At 41.1% G+C, this 17,739-nt stretch overlaps 1 protein-coding gene across 4 annotated transcripts in view; it reads left to right on the top strand.

Annotated features, from left to right (window-relative positions):
• LOC135547742 (speckle-type POZ protein-like A) overlaps positions 1-17,739 on the top strand; it is an 83,349-nt gene that overhangs the window by 56,604 nt on the left and 9,006 nt on the right. For all 4 annotated transcript variants that reach the window (XM_064976998.1, XM_064977000.1, XM_064976999.1 and 1 more), the window contains 3 exons: positions 9,238-9,415; positions 13,427-13,482; positions 13,608-13,730. In XM_064976998.1, the coding sequence (XP_064833070.1) occupies positions 9,238-9,415; positions 13,427-13,482; positions 13,608-13,730 (357 nt within the window). The remainder of the gene's footprint in view (positions 1-9,237; positions 9,416-13,426; positions 13,483-13,607; positions 13,731-17,739) is intronic.

The raw sequence follows: 17,739 nt of genomic DNA, 5'->3' as shown, positions 1-17,739 counted from the left end.
CTTCTTTTACATTCTTTGCTTAAGTGTCCTCTCATCAAACAGCCAAAACAAAGGCCTTTTGATCTCAGAAACTCAACCTTGGCTTCGTGTGGCTGTGCCTTCACCTGTTGGCAGTCGACCAGGAAATGCTCACCAGCGCAAAATACACATGAGATACTGGGAGAATAAGAAGGGTAGGTGCCTGGTTTCTTGACTTTGAATGTTTGTTCTTTTAGAGGTTTTTCAGGGTCACAATCTGCCACTACAGCTACTGCAGTGGCAAAGCTGCTTCCCCTACTCTTGGACTTGAACTGCTGCTTAAAGTCAGCTTCTGTTTTGGTTTTAAAAACCTTTTGTTGATCAGGGGATCTTGGATATCTCCGTACAAAGGATCCTGCAGTATTTTGGCCTGTTTTTCCATGAACGTCACAAGGTCACTGAACTGGGCTCTCAGGTGGCTTCTCTCTAAAATATCACATGCCGTAGACCTCCATTTTTCCCTTAGTTTGTAGGGAAGTTTTGACATGATCAACTTTATGTTGGAGGGAAGATTAAGCTCTTCCATGTTCTGTAAGTCTTGCATAGCGTTACAGCATCCTCTAAGATAGAGTGCATAGCCACCCAGTCCCTTTCCATCATCCGGTTTGATGTTTGTCCAGTTCCAAGCTTTTTCCATGTAAGCAGTGGTGACTTTGATTTCATTGCCAAAGTGTTCCTTTAACAACCTCTTAGCCTCTGCATAGCCTCTTCTGGCTTCCATATGCAGACAACTACGGACCAGATCCTTGGGCTGACCAGAGGTGTACTGTTCCAGGTAATAGAGCCTATCCTGGTGACTGCTTGTCTTATCTTCTATACCATGCTCAAATGCACGCATAAATGGCCTAAAGTTTAGAGGATCACCGTCAAACATAGGTATCTCCCTAACAGGGAGTGTGGCCTGTTTGTGCTGTAGTACAAGGAGGTCAGCAATTTCATTCTGCCTTTGCATGACAGTAGAGAGGTTATCATGGCTGATACCCGCAGTGTTGATTCCGTGTTGATTGCTAGACCTTGATGTTGGCTGCTGAAGGGTGTGGTTTATGGCTGTTTTCTGAATAGGTTTTGATGGCTTTGTGGTCGGTTGTAAAACTCTTTGTAGCGGGGTCTTTGGAACTGCACCTAATGCAGCAAACTCAACAGGTGATGGTTCAGGTTCCTTATAGACCTCGGGTTCCTGGTTCTCAAAGTAAGAGTTCATTCCATCTTCTTGGCTTAGAAAATGGGCTGCCACAACATGGGATTGAGAAGTTGAGTCACTCTCCAGGACCTTCAGTTTGGCATTATATGCTGCTATGTCCGTTTCCAGTGCCATTTTTTCCATCCCAACATTCAGTTGAGCTTTCTGTTGTTCCAGTTGAGCTTTCTGTTGTTCCAGTTGAGCTTTCTCCAGTTCCAATGCATGCTTGTCCTGTAATGATGCTTGGCGAGCTAGTAGAGCTGCTCGTTCTGCTTCAGCTTTTAGGCGTGCAGAGGACACTGAGGAAGCAGTCTTAGAATACTTTGTTTTACTTGATGTTTTTGACACATTGGAAATGCTGTCATGTGGTTCAATGAGCGTTTGTGGCTCAATTTCAGCTTTTTTCCATATTTCCACCTCTTTCAGGAAATGTTCATAAGTTCTCATTCTTGGTTGATAATAGTTAATGCTCTCCTGTTCGTGTTCCTCCTCTGTGACCAGCTCTAGCACAGAATCATGAGCATTCTTAAAGTCATTGAGAACAGCATGAAATGCTTCAAGACTCTCATCCACAGTTTCAATGTTTCCTCCATCAACAAGAAGGGCTTTTATTTCATTCATTTTACGTGTACACACTCCAAGTTTGCCTCTCCGGGCTGCATAGAGTGAATTTAGATGCTCCTCTGCCCTCTCCAGTGGAGTCTTATTTGGGATTTCATCCTCCATCATTCACTTTTAGTTCACTCAATTTACAATGACACAGTTGTTGGTTTTTGATTGTTAAACGTAATGCCCCTTTAGACCTCCTTTAATGCTTTAAAACAGTCCTCCATTTCAGCATATTGACCCATTTTGAATTGCACATGTGCAAGTTCGGCATTTTATATGCGTTTTAAACATTTCATCCCATTATCAGTTGTCCTTTTAATGAAGTTTAAACACACAGTTGGCTTTAGATCCTTAGATTGCATTCGTTGCATTGCATTTCCACGTTAGTCCAAATATTAGACATAAGATTAGGCTACATTGTGCGTAGGATCTCAGTGTTACCCAAACTTAAACTTCTTAATTGTTTTCACAACGCTGTGTTTTGAATTCCATTCCCAAGTTTATCAAACATTCCAATTAAAAGCACGTTTGCGCTTCCATAATATGCATGATCAAACGATCGCATTGAACAGGGCAGCTCATTCATTCGCAGTGGTTACTCACGGCTGGCGAATTCTAGGAGTTCAAATCCTTCCAAGCGAGCTGTCCTTGCGATCCGAATGCAATTACAAATACAACAATATCCAGCGTGTGTCCGAACCGGAGATTTCCTTCCGATAGTAATCCTTCACGTAGTTTTTTGACTTGATTGTAGTGGCTTCCTTTCGCCTTTACCATAGCCACTGCCCAAGCCTGAAGCGGGTTTGTTTGGTACGCATACAGTCCACACTCAAGGTTTCCCAAACGGCCAAACATTCGATGGCATCCAGGGATATGGTGCAACAAAAATGTTTATTCTTCTTATATCTAACAAATAAATTATTCTCCAATCAACTTAAAGCAGAGAATACTTGATATGGAAAATGCATATTATGACCTGTCTGTATGTATGTTTGTATGTATGTATGTATGGTCAAAAAACTATACCGCTCCCGCATCTAGCAAGGACTCCTCCTCCCGAAGGCCCAACTTCCTGCCTTTATCCTAACACACTTACCACAATACAATGAATAGGCAAGAGGGGGGGGGGGGACAAAAACAGTTACACAAACAACAAATGAATATATCTCAAATCAGGTAAATATAAATCATAATGGTACGTACCTAATATTTCATCATTTACATTAATATTTACACAAATATACATGGAGCTCCATATGTTCAGTCTTTTACGCAAATATGTCCAAATCGGCTCTAACAGCTCTGTTCAAGAAATTGATGGTAAAAATATGTTTTGTTAGACTTCAGTTTAGCTTTTGACATTTAACGATCATAGTCTGCTGCTGGAAAAACATATGTGTTTTGGCATTATAACCACATGTTATATTATGGATAAAGAGTTACCTGTCTAACAGAACACAGAGGGTGTTCTTTAATGGAAGCGTCTCCAACATAATAGCAGGTAGAATCAGGAATTCCCCAGGGTAGTAGGCCCCTTACTTTTAAAAATCTTTACTAATGACATGCCACTGGCTTTGAGTAAAGCCAGCTACTACAGCGACTGAAATTACTGCAAAACTTAACAAAGAATTGCAGTTAGTTTCAGAGTGGGTGGCAAGGAATAAGTTAGTCCTAAATATTTCTAAAAACTAAAGGCATTGTATTTGAGACAAATCATTCACTAAACCTCAATCTTGTAATGAATAATGTGGAAATTGAGCAAGTTGAGGTGACTAAACTGCTTGAAGTTACCCTGGATTGTAAACTGTCATGGTCAAAACATATTCATACAGCAGTAGCTTAGATGGGGAGAAGTATGTCCATGATAAGGCACTGCTCTACCTTCTAGACCGCACTGTCAACAAGGCAGCTCTTACAGGCCCTAGTTTCTACCTTCTTAACAGCACTGTCAACAAGGCAGGTCCTACAGGCCCTAGTTCCTACCTTCTAGACAGCACTATCAACAAGGCAGGTCATACAGGCCCTAGTTTCTACCTTCTTAACAGCACTGTCAACAAGGCAGGTCCTACAGACCCTAGTTTCTACCTTCTAGACAGCACTATCAACAAGGCAGGTCCTACATAACCTAGTTTCTACCTTCTTAACAGCACTATCAACAAGGCAGGTCCTACAGGCCCTAGTTTCTACCTTATAGACAGCACTATCAACAAGGCAGATCCTACAGGCCCTAGTTTCTACCTTCTAGACAGCACTATAAACAAGGCATATCCTACAGGCCCTAGTTTCTACCTTCTAGATAGCACTATCAACAAGGCAGGACCTACAGGCCCTAGTTTCTACCTTCTTAACAGCACTGTTAACAAGGCAGGTCCTACAGGCCCTAGTTTCTACCTTCTTAACAGCACTGTCAACAAGGCAGGTCCTACAGGCCCTAGTTTCTACCTTCTAGACAGAACTATCAACAAGGCAGGTCCTACAGGCCCTAGTTTCTACCTTCTAGACAGCACTGTCAACAAGGCAGGTTCTACAGGCCCTAGTTTCTACCTTCTAGACAGCACTGTCAACAAGGCAGGTCCTACAGGCCCTAGTTTTGTCGCACCTGGACAACTGTTAAGTCATGTGGTCAGGTGCCACAAAAAGCGACTTATGAAAATTGCATTTGGCTCAGAACAGGGCAGCACAGCCGGCCCTTGGATGTTCACAGAGAGCTAACATTAATAATATGCATGCCAATCTCTCCTGGCTCAATGTGAAGGAGAGATTGACTTCATCAGTACTATTTGTGAGAGGTATTGACATGTTGATTGCACCGAGCTGTCTGTTTGAACTACTGGCGCACAGCTCGGACACACATGCATACCCCAAAAGACATGCCACAAGAGTTCTCTTCACAGTTCCCAAGTCCAGAACAGACTTTGAGAGGCGCACAGTACTACATAGAGCCATGACTACATGGAACTCTATTCCATATCAGGTAACTGATACAGCAGTAGAATTAGATAAAAACAGATAAAAAACACCTTCTGGAACAGCGGGGACTGTGAAGCAACACAACCATAGGCACAGACACATCCATGCACACACACGATAACATACGCACTATGCACACACGTACACATGGGTTTTGTACTGTAGATATGTGGTAGTGGTGGAGTTGAGGTGAAATTTGTGAATGCATTGTTATGTTTTTAAAATTGTATAAACTGCCTTAATTTCGCTGGACCCCAGGAAGAGTAGCTTCCTTGACAGCAGCTAATTTTATTTTTTATTTAACCTTTATTTAACAAGGCAAGTTAGTTAAGAACAAATTCTTATTTACAATGACGGCCCACACCGTCCAAACCCTAACCCGGACGATGCTGGGCCAATTGTGCACCATCCTATGTGACTCCAAATCACGGCCAATTGTGATACAGCCTGGAATCGAACCCTCTGGCACTGAGGTGCAGTGTCTTAGACCGCTGCATCACTCGGGAGTCCCCCCCCCCCCCTAATGGTGATCCATAATAAATACAAATACAAAAGTAGACTGTGATTTTGCTGTGATCTGATATCAGTTGGTTCACTGTGAACGCTCTGAGAGACTGGGTTGGGGTCCGTGATAAAGTACTCTACTGATTAGCTATAGATGTACCTAGCGTAGGAGTCCCCTCGAAGCCTACCATTGACTATGTACAGTTGAAGTCGGAGGTTTACATTCACTTAGGTTGGAGTCATTAAAACTCATTTTTCAACCACTCCACAAATGTCTTGTTAACAAACTATAGTTTTGGCAAGTCGGTTAGGACATCTACTTTGTGCATGACACAAGTAATTTTTCCAACAATTGTTTACAGACAGATTATTTCACTTAAAATTCACTGTATCACAATTCCAGTGGGTCAGAAGTTTACATGCACTAACACAATATTAAACAAAACTTAGTGTATGTAAGTTGTTTTGTCTGAAACGTTGTTCCCCCTGCTGCTATTGGACCAGCTCTCTTGGAAAATAGATATTATCTCAATGAGAGAAATAAAGGTAAAATACAAAAAAGTAGAAATAGAGGTAAAATTAAAAAAATAACGATGGCCAAATAGTTAAATTTTTGTTGCTTCAGACCTTCTCCAAAAAGTACGATTTTTGTCCCCTTATTCAGTTGCAAACCGTAGTCTGGCTTTTTTATGGTGGTTTTGGAGCAGTGGCTTCTTCCTTGCTGAGCGGCCTTTCAGGTTATGTCAATATAGTACTCGTTTTACTGTAGATATACAGTGGGGCAAAAAAGTATTTAGTCAGCCACCAATTGTGCAAGTTCTCCCACTTAAAAAGATGAGAGGCCTGTAATTTTCATCATAGGTACACTTCAACAAAATCCAGAAAATCACATTGTAGGATTTTTAATTAATTTATTTGCAAATTATGGTGGAAAATAAGTATTTGGTCACCTACAAACAAGCTAGATTTCTGGCTCTCACAGACCTGTAACTTCTTCTTTAAGAGGCTCCTCTGTCCTCCACTCGTTACATGTATTAATGGCACCTGTTTGAACTTGTTATCAGTATAAAAGACACCTGTCCACAACCTCAAACAGTCACACTCCAAACTCCACTATGGCCAAGACCAAAGAGCTGTCAAAGGACACCAGAAACAAAATTGTAGACCTGTACCAGGCTGGGAAGACTGAATCTGCACTAGGTCCCCCCATGTGGTTCTGGGACTTTTGCTCACTGTTCTTGTGATCATTTTGACCCCACGGGGTGAGATCTTGCGTGGAGCCCCAGATCGAGGGAGATTATCAGTGGTCTTGTATGTCTTTCATTTCCTAATAATTGCTCCCACAGTGGATTCTTCAAACCAAGCTGCTTACCTATTGCAGATTCGGTCTTCCTAGCCTGGTGCAGGTCTACAATTTTGTTTCTGGTGTCCTTTGACAGCTCTTTGGTCTTGGCCATAGTGGAGTTTGGAGTGTGACTGTTTGAGGTTGTGGACAGGTGTCTTTTATACTGATAACAAGTTCAAACAGGTGCCATTAATACAGGTAACGAGTGGAGGACAGAGGAGCCTCTTAAAGAAGAAGTTACAGGTCTGTGAGAGACAGAAATCTTGCTTGTTTGTAGGTGATCAAATACTTATTTTCCACCATAATTTGCAAATTAATTAATTAAAAATCCTACATTGTCATTTTCTGGATATTTTTCTTAATTTTGTCTGTCATAGTTGAAGTGTACCTATGATGAAAATTACAGGCCTCTCATCTTTTTAAGTGGGAGAACTTGCACAATTGGTGGCTGACTAAATCATTTTTTGCCCCACTGTATGTGGTTCGTAAGGACAGCGTAGCCAACATAAAGTTTAACGTAACTTATTTGAAAAGTCATTACTTCATTCCATTGCTCAACATTTTCTTAACATTTGTCATAATTAGTTAACGCAATGAATTTGTATCCACTCAAGTCGGACTTCAGCTACATATTTTCCGCCATTTTCTTCAAATCTGAAAACATTGAAGCCATGCCCACCTTCTGAAGAATTGCATTATGGGTCCTAAAAGCACGGAACTTGTGTCCACTGTAGGACGACATCCAGGCAAATGTAAATGTCGTACGACATCCTGGAGCTTTTGGCATACTAACTATATCCATGCTTTGACCAATAAGCCTACTATATACTCAATTCACGTCGCAAATAGTGAGGTTAATATTAGTATTCGAACACAGCTTAAGTGTTTTCTGAAACGTCTCCTTTGAGGGACAATTAAATGAAGTGTCCAATGAATTTGCATTTTTCTGAATACAGCTAGGAATAATTGCCAGTTTGCCTGACGAGGTTTGCAGCCAGGTCTAACATTTTCAGTGAAAATGGCAATTTCATAAACAAATGACATTCAAATTGATGATGGAATATCTCTCCTCATTAATTAAGCATTTTGGAAAGATAATTTGTTGGGTTACAATATGCTTTTCTATTTGGTTTATTATGTGCTGTTTAATTTGGTTTACAATGTGCTGTTTCAATTTGGTTTACAATGTGCTGTTTAATTTGGGTTACAATGTGCTGTTTAATTTGGTTTACAATGTGCTGTTTAATTTGGGTTACAATGTGCTGTTTAATTTGGTTTACAATGTGCTGTTTAATTTGGTTTACATTGTGCTGTGTTTCCTGTTGTAGTAGATCTGTTTATGTAAAAACAAGCCTTGTTCACATTGGCAGTTAGAAGCCACTTTCAGTGGTTTGAAATCCGATATAAATCTGATTGCTGTCCATGCAACTAGTCAGAATGGTCAAATCTTATTTATTTGAACTCAAGTGGTTTTTAGACTGTTATTTGGCACATCTTGTTGCTTGCTAGCTACTCTGTTGACAGTTTGACAAGACCTTGTGATAGCTAACTAGCTTGTTATTTGTTTTCAAATGAGCGAATGTGCTAGAAATCTAAAACGCTATACCTAGCAAGAGAGTTGACTGCTGTGGCCGCCCAAAAAGGACCATCATATCCTTTGATATGAAGAAAAAAAAAAAGCGTTCTTACACTGATTTTGATCATTCAAAGCAACTGGAAAATGTCCATGACATTGTACCTTGGGCTGCAACATAACTTCTGAGTGACAGCAAGCAGGAGCACCACAACCGATCAGCCTACATTACTGCGCGCACACACACACATCATTACTCTGACAACTAGCGTAGCCATGTCACTTTTAACTTGCTGTTTGGACAGTCAGTTTTCCAAAACTGATTGAGCATTAATAATTTTAAGGCCTCTGCAGTGTGAACAAGGCTTTAGAAGTTCTCTCCAAACCATCTATTATTGTGTCCGTCCACATAGTACTTGTGTTTTAGTATAGATTAATGTATTGTGTTCTAGGTGAGGGTGGTGCAGGACTCTGTGAACATCTCTGGCCAGTCCAACATGATTTAGTATTGATCATGTAAATGTATAGATAATTTATGGATACTGTATTGATCATGTATTGTATGTTATATTATATTCTAGGTGTACATCTGTAAATAGCCAATCTACCTACCTCATCCCCATATTGTTTTTATTTACTTTGCTGCACTTTTGCACACAAGTATCACTATCTACACACCATCATCTGCTCATCTATCACTCCAGTGTTAATCTGCTAAACTGTAATTACTTCGCTACTATGGCCTATTTATTGCCTTACCATCCTCACACACTGTATATAGACTTTTTCTATTGTGTTATAGTCTGTACGTTTGTTTATGTGTAACTCTGTGTTGTTGTTTGTGTCACACAGCTTTGCTTTATCTTGGCCAGGTCGCAGTTGTAAATGAGAACTTGTTCTCAACTGGCCTACCTGGTTAAATAAAGGTGAAATGAAACAAATTAAATTAAAAGGTGAATGTGGTTCAGGACTCTGTGTACATCTCTGGCCAGCCCAGCATGATTTAGTATTGATCATGTATTGTATGTTATATTACAGGTGAGTGTGGTGCAGGACTCTGTGAACATCTCTGGCCAGTCCAACATGAACATGCTGAAGGTACCAGAGTGTCAGCTGTCAGACGACCTGGGGAACCTGTGGCAGTGTTCCCGCTTCACTGACTGTTCCCTCTATGTGGGGGGGCAGGAGTTCAAGGCACACAAATCCATCCTGGCAGGTAATACTACTACTACACCACCACTACTACTACATTACTATTACTACACCACGAATACCCTCTACTAAACTACTGCTACACTACTACTGCTACGACTACTACTACTACTACACCACTAATACACTGCTACTAATACTACACCACCAATATAGTACTACTGCTACTACACTGCTACTACTACATCACTAATACACTACTACTACTACACCACCAAGACATTACTTATGTGACAACAACACTACTACTACTACTACTACAATACATCTACTACTACTACTACTACACCAATACTAAACTACTGCTACACCACCAATACACTACTACAATACTACTGCTACACTACTACTAAACTACTGCTACAGTACTACTACATCACTAATACACTACTACAACACTACTAAACTACTGCTACATTACTGCAATACTGCTGCACCACTACTAAACTACTGCTACAATACTAATACACTACTACTAAACTACTGCTACAGTACTACTGCATCACTAATACACTACTACACCACTACTGCTACATTACTAAACTACTGCTACACTACCACTACCACTACACTACTACTACTACTACTACTACTACAATACTTTTGCTACACCACTAATACACTACTACTAAACTACTGCTACAGTACTACTACATCACTAATACACTACCACTACGATACCTCTGCTACACTACTAATTACACTACTGCTACACTACTACTACTACTACATCACTAATACACTACTACTACACCACTACTAAACTACTGCTGCTACTACTCTACTGCGACACTTCTACTACTACATCACGAATACACTATTACTACTACACCACTACTAAACTACTGCTACTAAACTACTACACCACCAATACTTTTCTTCTACTACTACTACTTCTACTACTACAACACTATTTCTACTAAACCACTACTTAACTACTGCTACACTACTACTACAATAATACTACTACACCACTACTACTACTACTACTACATCACGTATACACTACTACAACTACTACACCAATACTACTACTACTACACCACCACTACTACAATACTACTACTTCAACATTACTACTACTACTACACCACTACTAAACTACTGCTACACTACTACTACTACACAACTAATACACTGCTACTAATACACCGCTACCTAACTTTTGCTACACTACCACTTCTACTACACCACTAATACACTACTTCTACTGCTAGTACTACTACAATACTACTACTAATGCACCACTAATGCATCACTAATGCACCACTTCTACAAATACTACTTCAATACCACCACTACTACTGCTGCTACTACACCACTAATGCATTACTTCTACACCACTAATTTACAACTTCTACACTGCTACTCCATTACCACTTCACTACTACTATGCTACTGCGCCAATACTACTACGCTACTACACCATTACTACTACATTACTACCAATACACATCTCCTACGAATACCCTACAACTACACTAGTACCAATACCAATATACACCTCCTACTACTACCCTAATACTACACTACTACAACTGCTCCACTACTACAGGACTAGGAACAGTGGGTTAACTGCCTTGTTCAGGGGCAGAATGACAGATGTTTACCTTGTCAGCTCGGGGATTCGATCTTGCAACCTATAACCACTAGGCTGGCTACCTGCCGCCCCAAACTACACTATTAAACAATTACTACTACAGGACTACACCACTACTACTACACCGCCACTATTACGACACCACCACTACTACTACATCACTACTGCTACGACATCACCGCTATTACGACACCAACATTGTTACTACCATTACTACTACACCACTGCTATTACCCCACCACTATTACGACACCATTACTACTACTACACCACCGCTACTACTACACCACCACTACTACTACACCACCACTACTACTACACCACTACTACTACTACTACACCACTACTACTACTACACCACTACTACTACTACTACGACACCACCACTACTACTATATCACCACTATTACCACACCACCACTACTACTACTACACCACTACTACACCACTATTACGACACCATTACTACTACTACACCACCACTACACCACCACTACTACTACACCACCACTACTATTACGACACCATTACAACTACTACACCACTACTACAACACCACCATTAGTACGACACCACCACTACACCACCACTATTACTACACCACCCCTACTACTACACCACTACTACCACTACACCACTACTACGACACCACCACTACTACTACACCACCACTATTATGACACCACCACCATTACTACTACACCACCACTACTATTACGACACCATTACTACTACTACACCACCACTACTACTACACCACCACTACTACTACACCACTATTACGACACCATTACTACTACTACACCACCCCTACTAATACACCAATACTACCACTACACCACTACTACGACACCACCACTACTACGACACCACCTCTACTACTACACCACCACTATTACGACACCACCACTATTACGACACCACCACTACTACTACACCACCCCTACTACTACACCACTACTACCACTACACCACTACTACGACACCACCACTACTACTACACCACCACCACTACTACACCACTACTACTACTACACCACTACTACTACACCACTATTACAACACCACCAATATTACGACACCACCACTACTACTACACCACCACCACTATTACGACACCACCACTACTACTACACCACCACTACTACACCACCACCACTACTAAGACACCACCACTACTACTACACCACCACTACTACTACACCACCACCACTACTACACCACCACCACTACTACACCACCACTACTACTACACCACTACTACTACACCACTACTACACACTACTACACCACCACCACTACTACACTACACTACACCACCACTACTACTACACCACTACTACTACACCACTACTACTACTACACTACTACTACTACACCACTACTACTACTACTACTACACCACCACTACTACTACACCACCACTACTACTACACCACTACTACCACTACACCACTACTACGACACCACCACTACTACTACACCACCACTACTACTACACCACTACTACCACTACACCACTACTACACCACCACTATTACGACACCACCACTATTACGACACCACCACTACTACTACACCACCCCTACTACTACACCACTACTACCACTACACCACTACTACGACACCACCACTACTACTACACCACCACCACTACTACACCACTACTACTACTACACCACTACTACTACACCACTATTACAACACCACCAATATTACGACACCACTACTACTACTACACCACCACTACTACACCACCACCACTATTACGACACCACCACTACTACTACACCACCACTACTACTACACCACTACTACTACACCACCACCACTACTAAGACACCACCACTACTAAGACACCACCACTACTAAGACACCACCACTACTACTACACCACCACCACTACTACACCACCACTACTACTACACCACTACTACTACACCACTACTACTACTACACCACTACTACTACTACACCACTACTACTACTACTACGACTACACCACCACTACGACTACACCACCACTACTACTACACCACCACTACTACTACACCACCACCTCTACTACGACACCACCGCTACTACTACACCACCGCTACTACTACACCACCACTACTACTACACCACCACTACTACTACACCACCACTACTACTACACCACCACCACTACTACTACACCACCACCACTACTACTACACCATTACAACTAAACTACTAGTTCCCGTTATGTGAGAGGTCAGGAGTTTAAGGCTCACAAATCCATGCTAGCGGGTAATACCTTTCCTCCAGCAGTACCTGGGTTTTAATCCCCTGACCCTAATTGAATATTGCCAGTAGCTGCAACATGAAAATGTGTTAATATGTTATGGGGTTTTTGCCTCGAATCTTACTGCTGTTGTTGTCTTTGATTAACAGCAAGATCCCCCGTCTTTAACGCCATGTTTGAACATGAGATGGAGGAGAGTAAAAAGGTGGGTCTTGTTATATTTACCTCTTTTATTTGACCCGGAATGACCGTTCCAGAGATTAAAGATACTACCGCTTTACTCCACATAGTGGACACAGGGATTTCAAACACACTATTGTCCTGTCTCAGAACCGTGTGGACATCAGTGATGTGGAGCCAGACGTGTTTAAGGAGATGATGGGATTCATCTACACAGGGAAAGCTCCCAACCTGGAGAAGATGGCCGACAACCTGCTGGCAGCTGCTGACAAAGTAAGTCATAGTCATAAGAAATTATCTGCCTGTTTCAAATGCTGTGTCAGAGCTTGAATTACGTGAGGACACTGTAACTCTACGTTCTGTGCCGTGCTTCTTTCCCACTACCCTGTACTGCTATGGGGAGATCATGTAACCCTACAATTATCTTCTCTCTCACTACTACTGTTATGGGGAGATGGTGTATTTGTATTTTTTAGGGATCCCCATTAGCTACTCTTCCTGGGGTTTATTAGGGATCCCCATTAGCTACTCTTCCTGGGGTTTATTAGGGATCCCCATTAGCTTCTCTTCCTGGGGTTTATTAGGGAACCCCATAAGCTACTCTTCCTGGGGTTTATTAGGGATCCCTATTAGCTACTCTTCCTGGGGTTTATTAGGGATCCCTATTAGCTACTCTTCCTGGGGTTTATTAGGGATCCCTATTAGCTTCTCTTCCTGGGGTTTATTAGGGATCCCTATTAGCTTCTCTTCCTGGGGTTTATTAGGGAACCCCATTAGCTATAAAACCACAGACAAAACAGTGAACTGTTTGTTCTAAATGAGCTAAAGATAAAACAGTACATCATATACAATCCCTACACCCCCACATATCCACAACATGTTCAATACCACCACATATCCACATCACAACATGTTCAATACCACCACATATCCACAACACAACATGTTCAATACCTCCACATATCCACAACATGTTCAATACCACATGTTCAATACCTCCACATATCCACAACATGTTCAATACCCCCACATATCCACAACATGTTCAATACCACCACATATCCACATCACAACATGTTCAATACCACCAAATATTCACAACACAACATGTCCAATACCTCCACATATCCACATCACAACATGTTCAATACCACCACATATCCACAACACAACATGTTCAATACCTCCACATATCCACAACGTGTTCAATACCCCCACATATCCACAACATGTTCAATACCACCACATATCCACATCACAACATGTTCAATACCACCAAATATTCACAACACAACATGTCCAATACCTCCACATATCCACAACATGTTCAATACCACCACATGTCCACAACATGTTCAATACCCCCACATATCCACATCACAACATGTTCAATACCACCACATGTCCACAACATGTTCAATACCACCACATATCCTAAACACAACATGTTCAATACCCCCACATATCCACATCACAACATGTTCAATACCACCACATATCCACAACACAACATGTTCAATACCCCCACATATCCACATCACAACATGTTCAATACCACCACATACCCACAACACAACATGTTCAATACCACCACATATCCACAACATGTTCAATACCACAACATATCCACAACATGTTCAGTACCTCCACATATCCACAACATGTTCAATACCACCACATATCCACAACATGTTCAATACCACCACATATCCACATCACAACATGTTCAATACCACCACATATCCACAACACAACATGTTCAATACCACCACATATCCATAACATAATCAATACCACCACATATCCACAACATGTTCAATACCACAACATATCCACAACATTTTCAATACCTCCACATATCCACAACATGTTCAATACCACCACATATCCACAACATGTTCATTACCACCACATATCCACAACACAACATGTTCAATACCACCACATATCCACAACATGTTCAATACCACCACATATCCACAACATGTTCAATACCACCACATATCCACAACATGTTCAATACCACTATTTGCATTGCCCCCCCTCCCTCCCCCCTGTCTTCTACTCTGCTGCTACTCTGTTATTATCTATGCATAGTCACTTTAATAACTCTATCTACATATTACCTCAATTACCTCGACACCGGTGCCCCGCACGTTAGCTCTGTACCGGTACCCCCTGTATATGGCCTCGCTCTTGTTATTTACTGCTGCTCTTTAATTATTTGTTATTCTTAACTCTTACTTTTTTAGGTATTTTCTTAAAACTGCATTGTTGGTTATGGGCTTGTAAGTAAGCATTTCACTGTTAGGTCGACACCTGTTGTATTTGGCGCATTTGACAAATACAATTTGATTCGAAGTCTAACAAGACAGTCCCCACAATCCTTTTATGATCAATTTTTCTCAGCCAATCATCAGTCATTTGTGTAAGTGCTGTTCTTATTGATTGTCCTTCTCTATAAGCGTGCTGAAATTCTGTTGTCAATTAGTATACTGTGAAATAACATTGTATCTGGTCAAACACAATTTTTTCCAGAAGTTTACTAAGGGTTGGTAACAGGCTGATTGGTCGGCTATTTGAGCCAGTAAAGGGGGTTTTACTATTCTTAGGTAGCGTAATGACTTTATCTTCCCTCCAGGCCTGAGGGCACACTCTCTAGTAGGCTTAAATTGAAGATGTGGCAAATAGGAGTGGCAATATCATCTGTTATTATCCTCAGTAATTTTCCATCCAAGTTGTCAGACTGATGTGGCTTGTCATTGTTGATAGACAATTTTTTTTCACCTCTTCCACACTCACTTTACGGAATTCAAAAGTAATTTGGTCAGATATACTTGGATGTGTAGTGTCAGCGTTTGTTGCTGGCATGTCATCCCTAAGTTTGCTTATCTTGCCAAGGAAAAAGTCATTAAAGTAGTTTGCAATATCAGTGGGCTTTGTGATGAATGAGCCATCTGTTTCAATGAATAATGGAGTCTGCTTTTGTTCCCAAAATGTTGTTTAAGGTGCCCCAAAGCTTTTTACTATCATTCTTTATATAATTTATCTTTGTTTCATAGTATAGTTTATTTTCATTCAGTTTAGTCACATGATTTCTTAATTTGCAGTACGTTTGCCAATCAGTTGGGCTGCCAGACTTATTTGCAATTCCTTTTGCCTCATCCCTCTCGACCATACAATGTTTCAATTCCTCATCAACCCACAGGGATTTAACCATTTTTACAGTCATTTTCTTAATGGGTAATTAGTAACTGGAATAAGTTGTTTCTTAAATGTGTCAAGTGCAGCGTCTGGTTGCTCCTCGTTACACACCACAGACCAACAAATATTCTTTACATCACCAACATATGAATCACTACAAAACGTATTGTATGACCTCTTATACACTATATTAGGCCCAGCCTTTGGGACTTTGGTTTCCCTAGACATGGCTACTATATAGTGATCACTGCACCCGATGGATCTGGATACTGCTTTACAGCAGCATTAGTAAAGATGTGATCAATACATGGTTTAATTCCTGTGCTGTATCTACCCTGGTAGGTTGACTGATAACCTGATCCATGTTGCAGGCACTAATTACAGTTTGAAGCTTTCTCTTGAGTGGGCAGCTTGATGAAAGCCAGTCAGTATTTAAATCACTCAGAAAATATACCTCCAGGTTGATATCACATACATTATCAACCATTTCACACATATTATCCAGATACTGACTGTTGTCACTTGGTGTTCTATAGCAGCTTCCCACCAGAATGGGCTTTAGGTGAGGCAGATGAACCCGTGGCCATATTACTTCAACAGTATTTAACATTATCCAGATACTGACTGTTGTCACTTGGTGGTCTATAGCAGCTTCCCACCAGAATGGGCTTTAGGTGACGAACCTGTGGCCATATTACTTCAACAGTATTTAACATTATCCAGATACTGACTGTTGTCACTTGGTGGTCTATAGCAGCTTCCCACCAGAATGGGCTTTAGGTGACGAACCTGTGGCCATATTACTTCAACAGTATTTAACATTATCCAGATACTGACTGTTGTCACTTGGTGGTCTATAGCAGCTTCCCACCAGAATGGGCTTTAGGTGCCCCAACCTGTGGCCATATTACTTCAACAGTATTTAACATTATCCAGATACTGACTGTTGTCACTTGGTGGTCTATAGCAGCTTCCCACCATAATGGGCTTTAGGTGACGAACCTGTGGCCATATTACTTCAACAGTATTTAACATTATCCAGATACTGACTGTTGTCACTTGGTGGTCTATAGCAGCT

This window comes from Oncorhynchus masou, chromosome 10 (genome assembly GCF_036934945.1).
Source record: "Oncorhynchus masou masou isolate Uvic2021 chromosome 10, UVic_Omas_1.1, whole genome shotgun sequence".
Lineage (NCBI taxonomy): Eukaryota > Metazoa > Chordata > Actinopteri > Salmoniformes > Salmonidae > Oncorhynchus > Oncorhynchus masou.
Note: the sequence above shows the minus strand (reverse complement) of the source record. Positions and strands in the feature narration are given on the sequence as shown.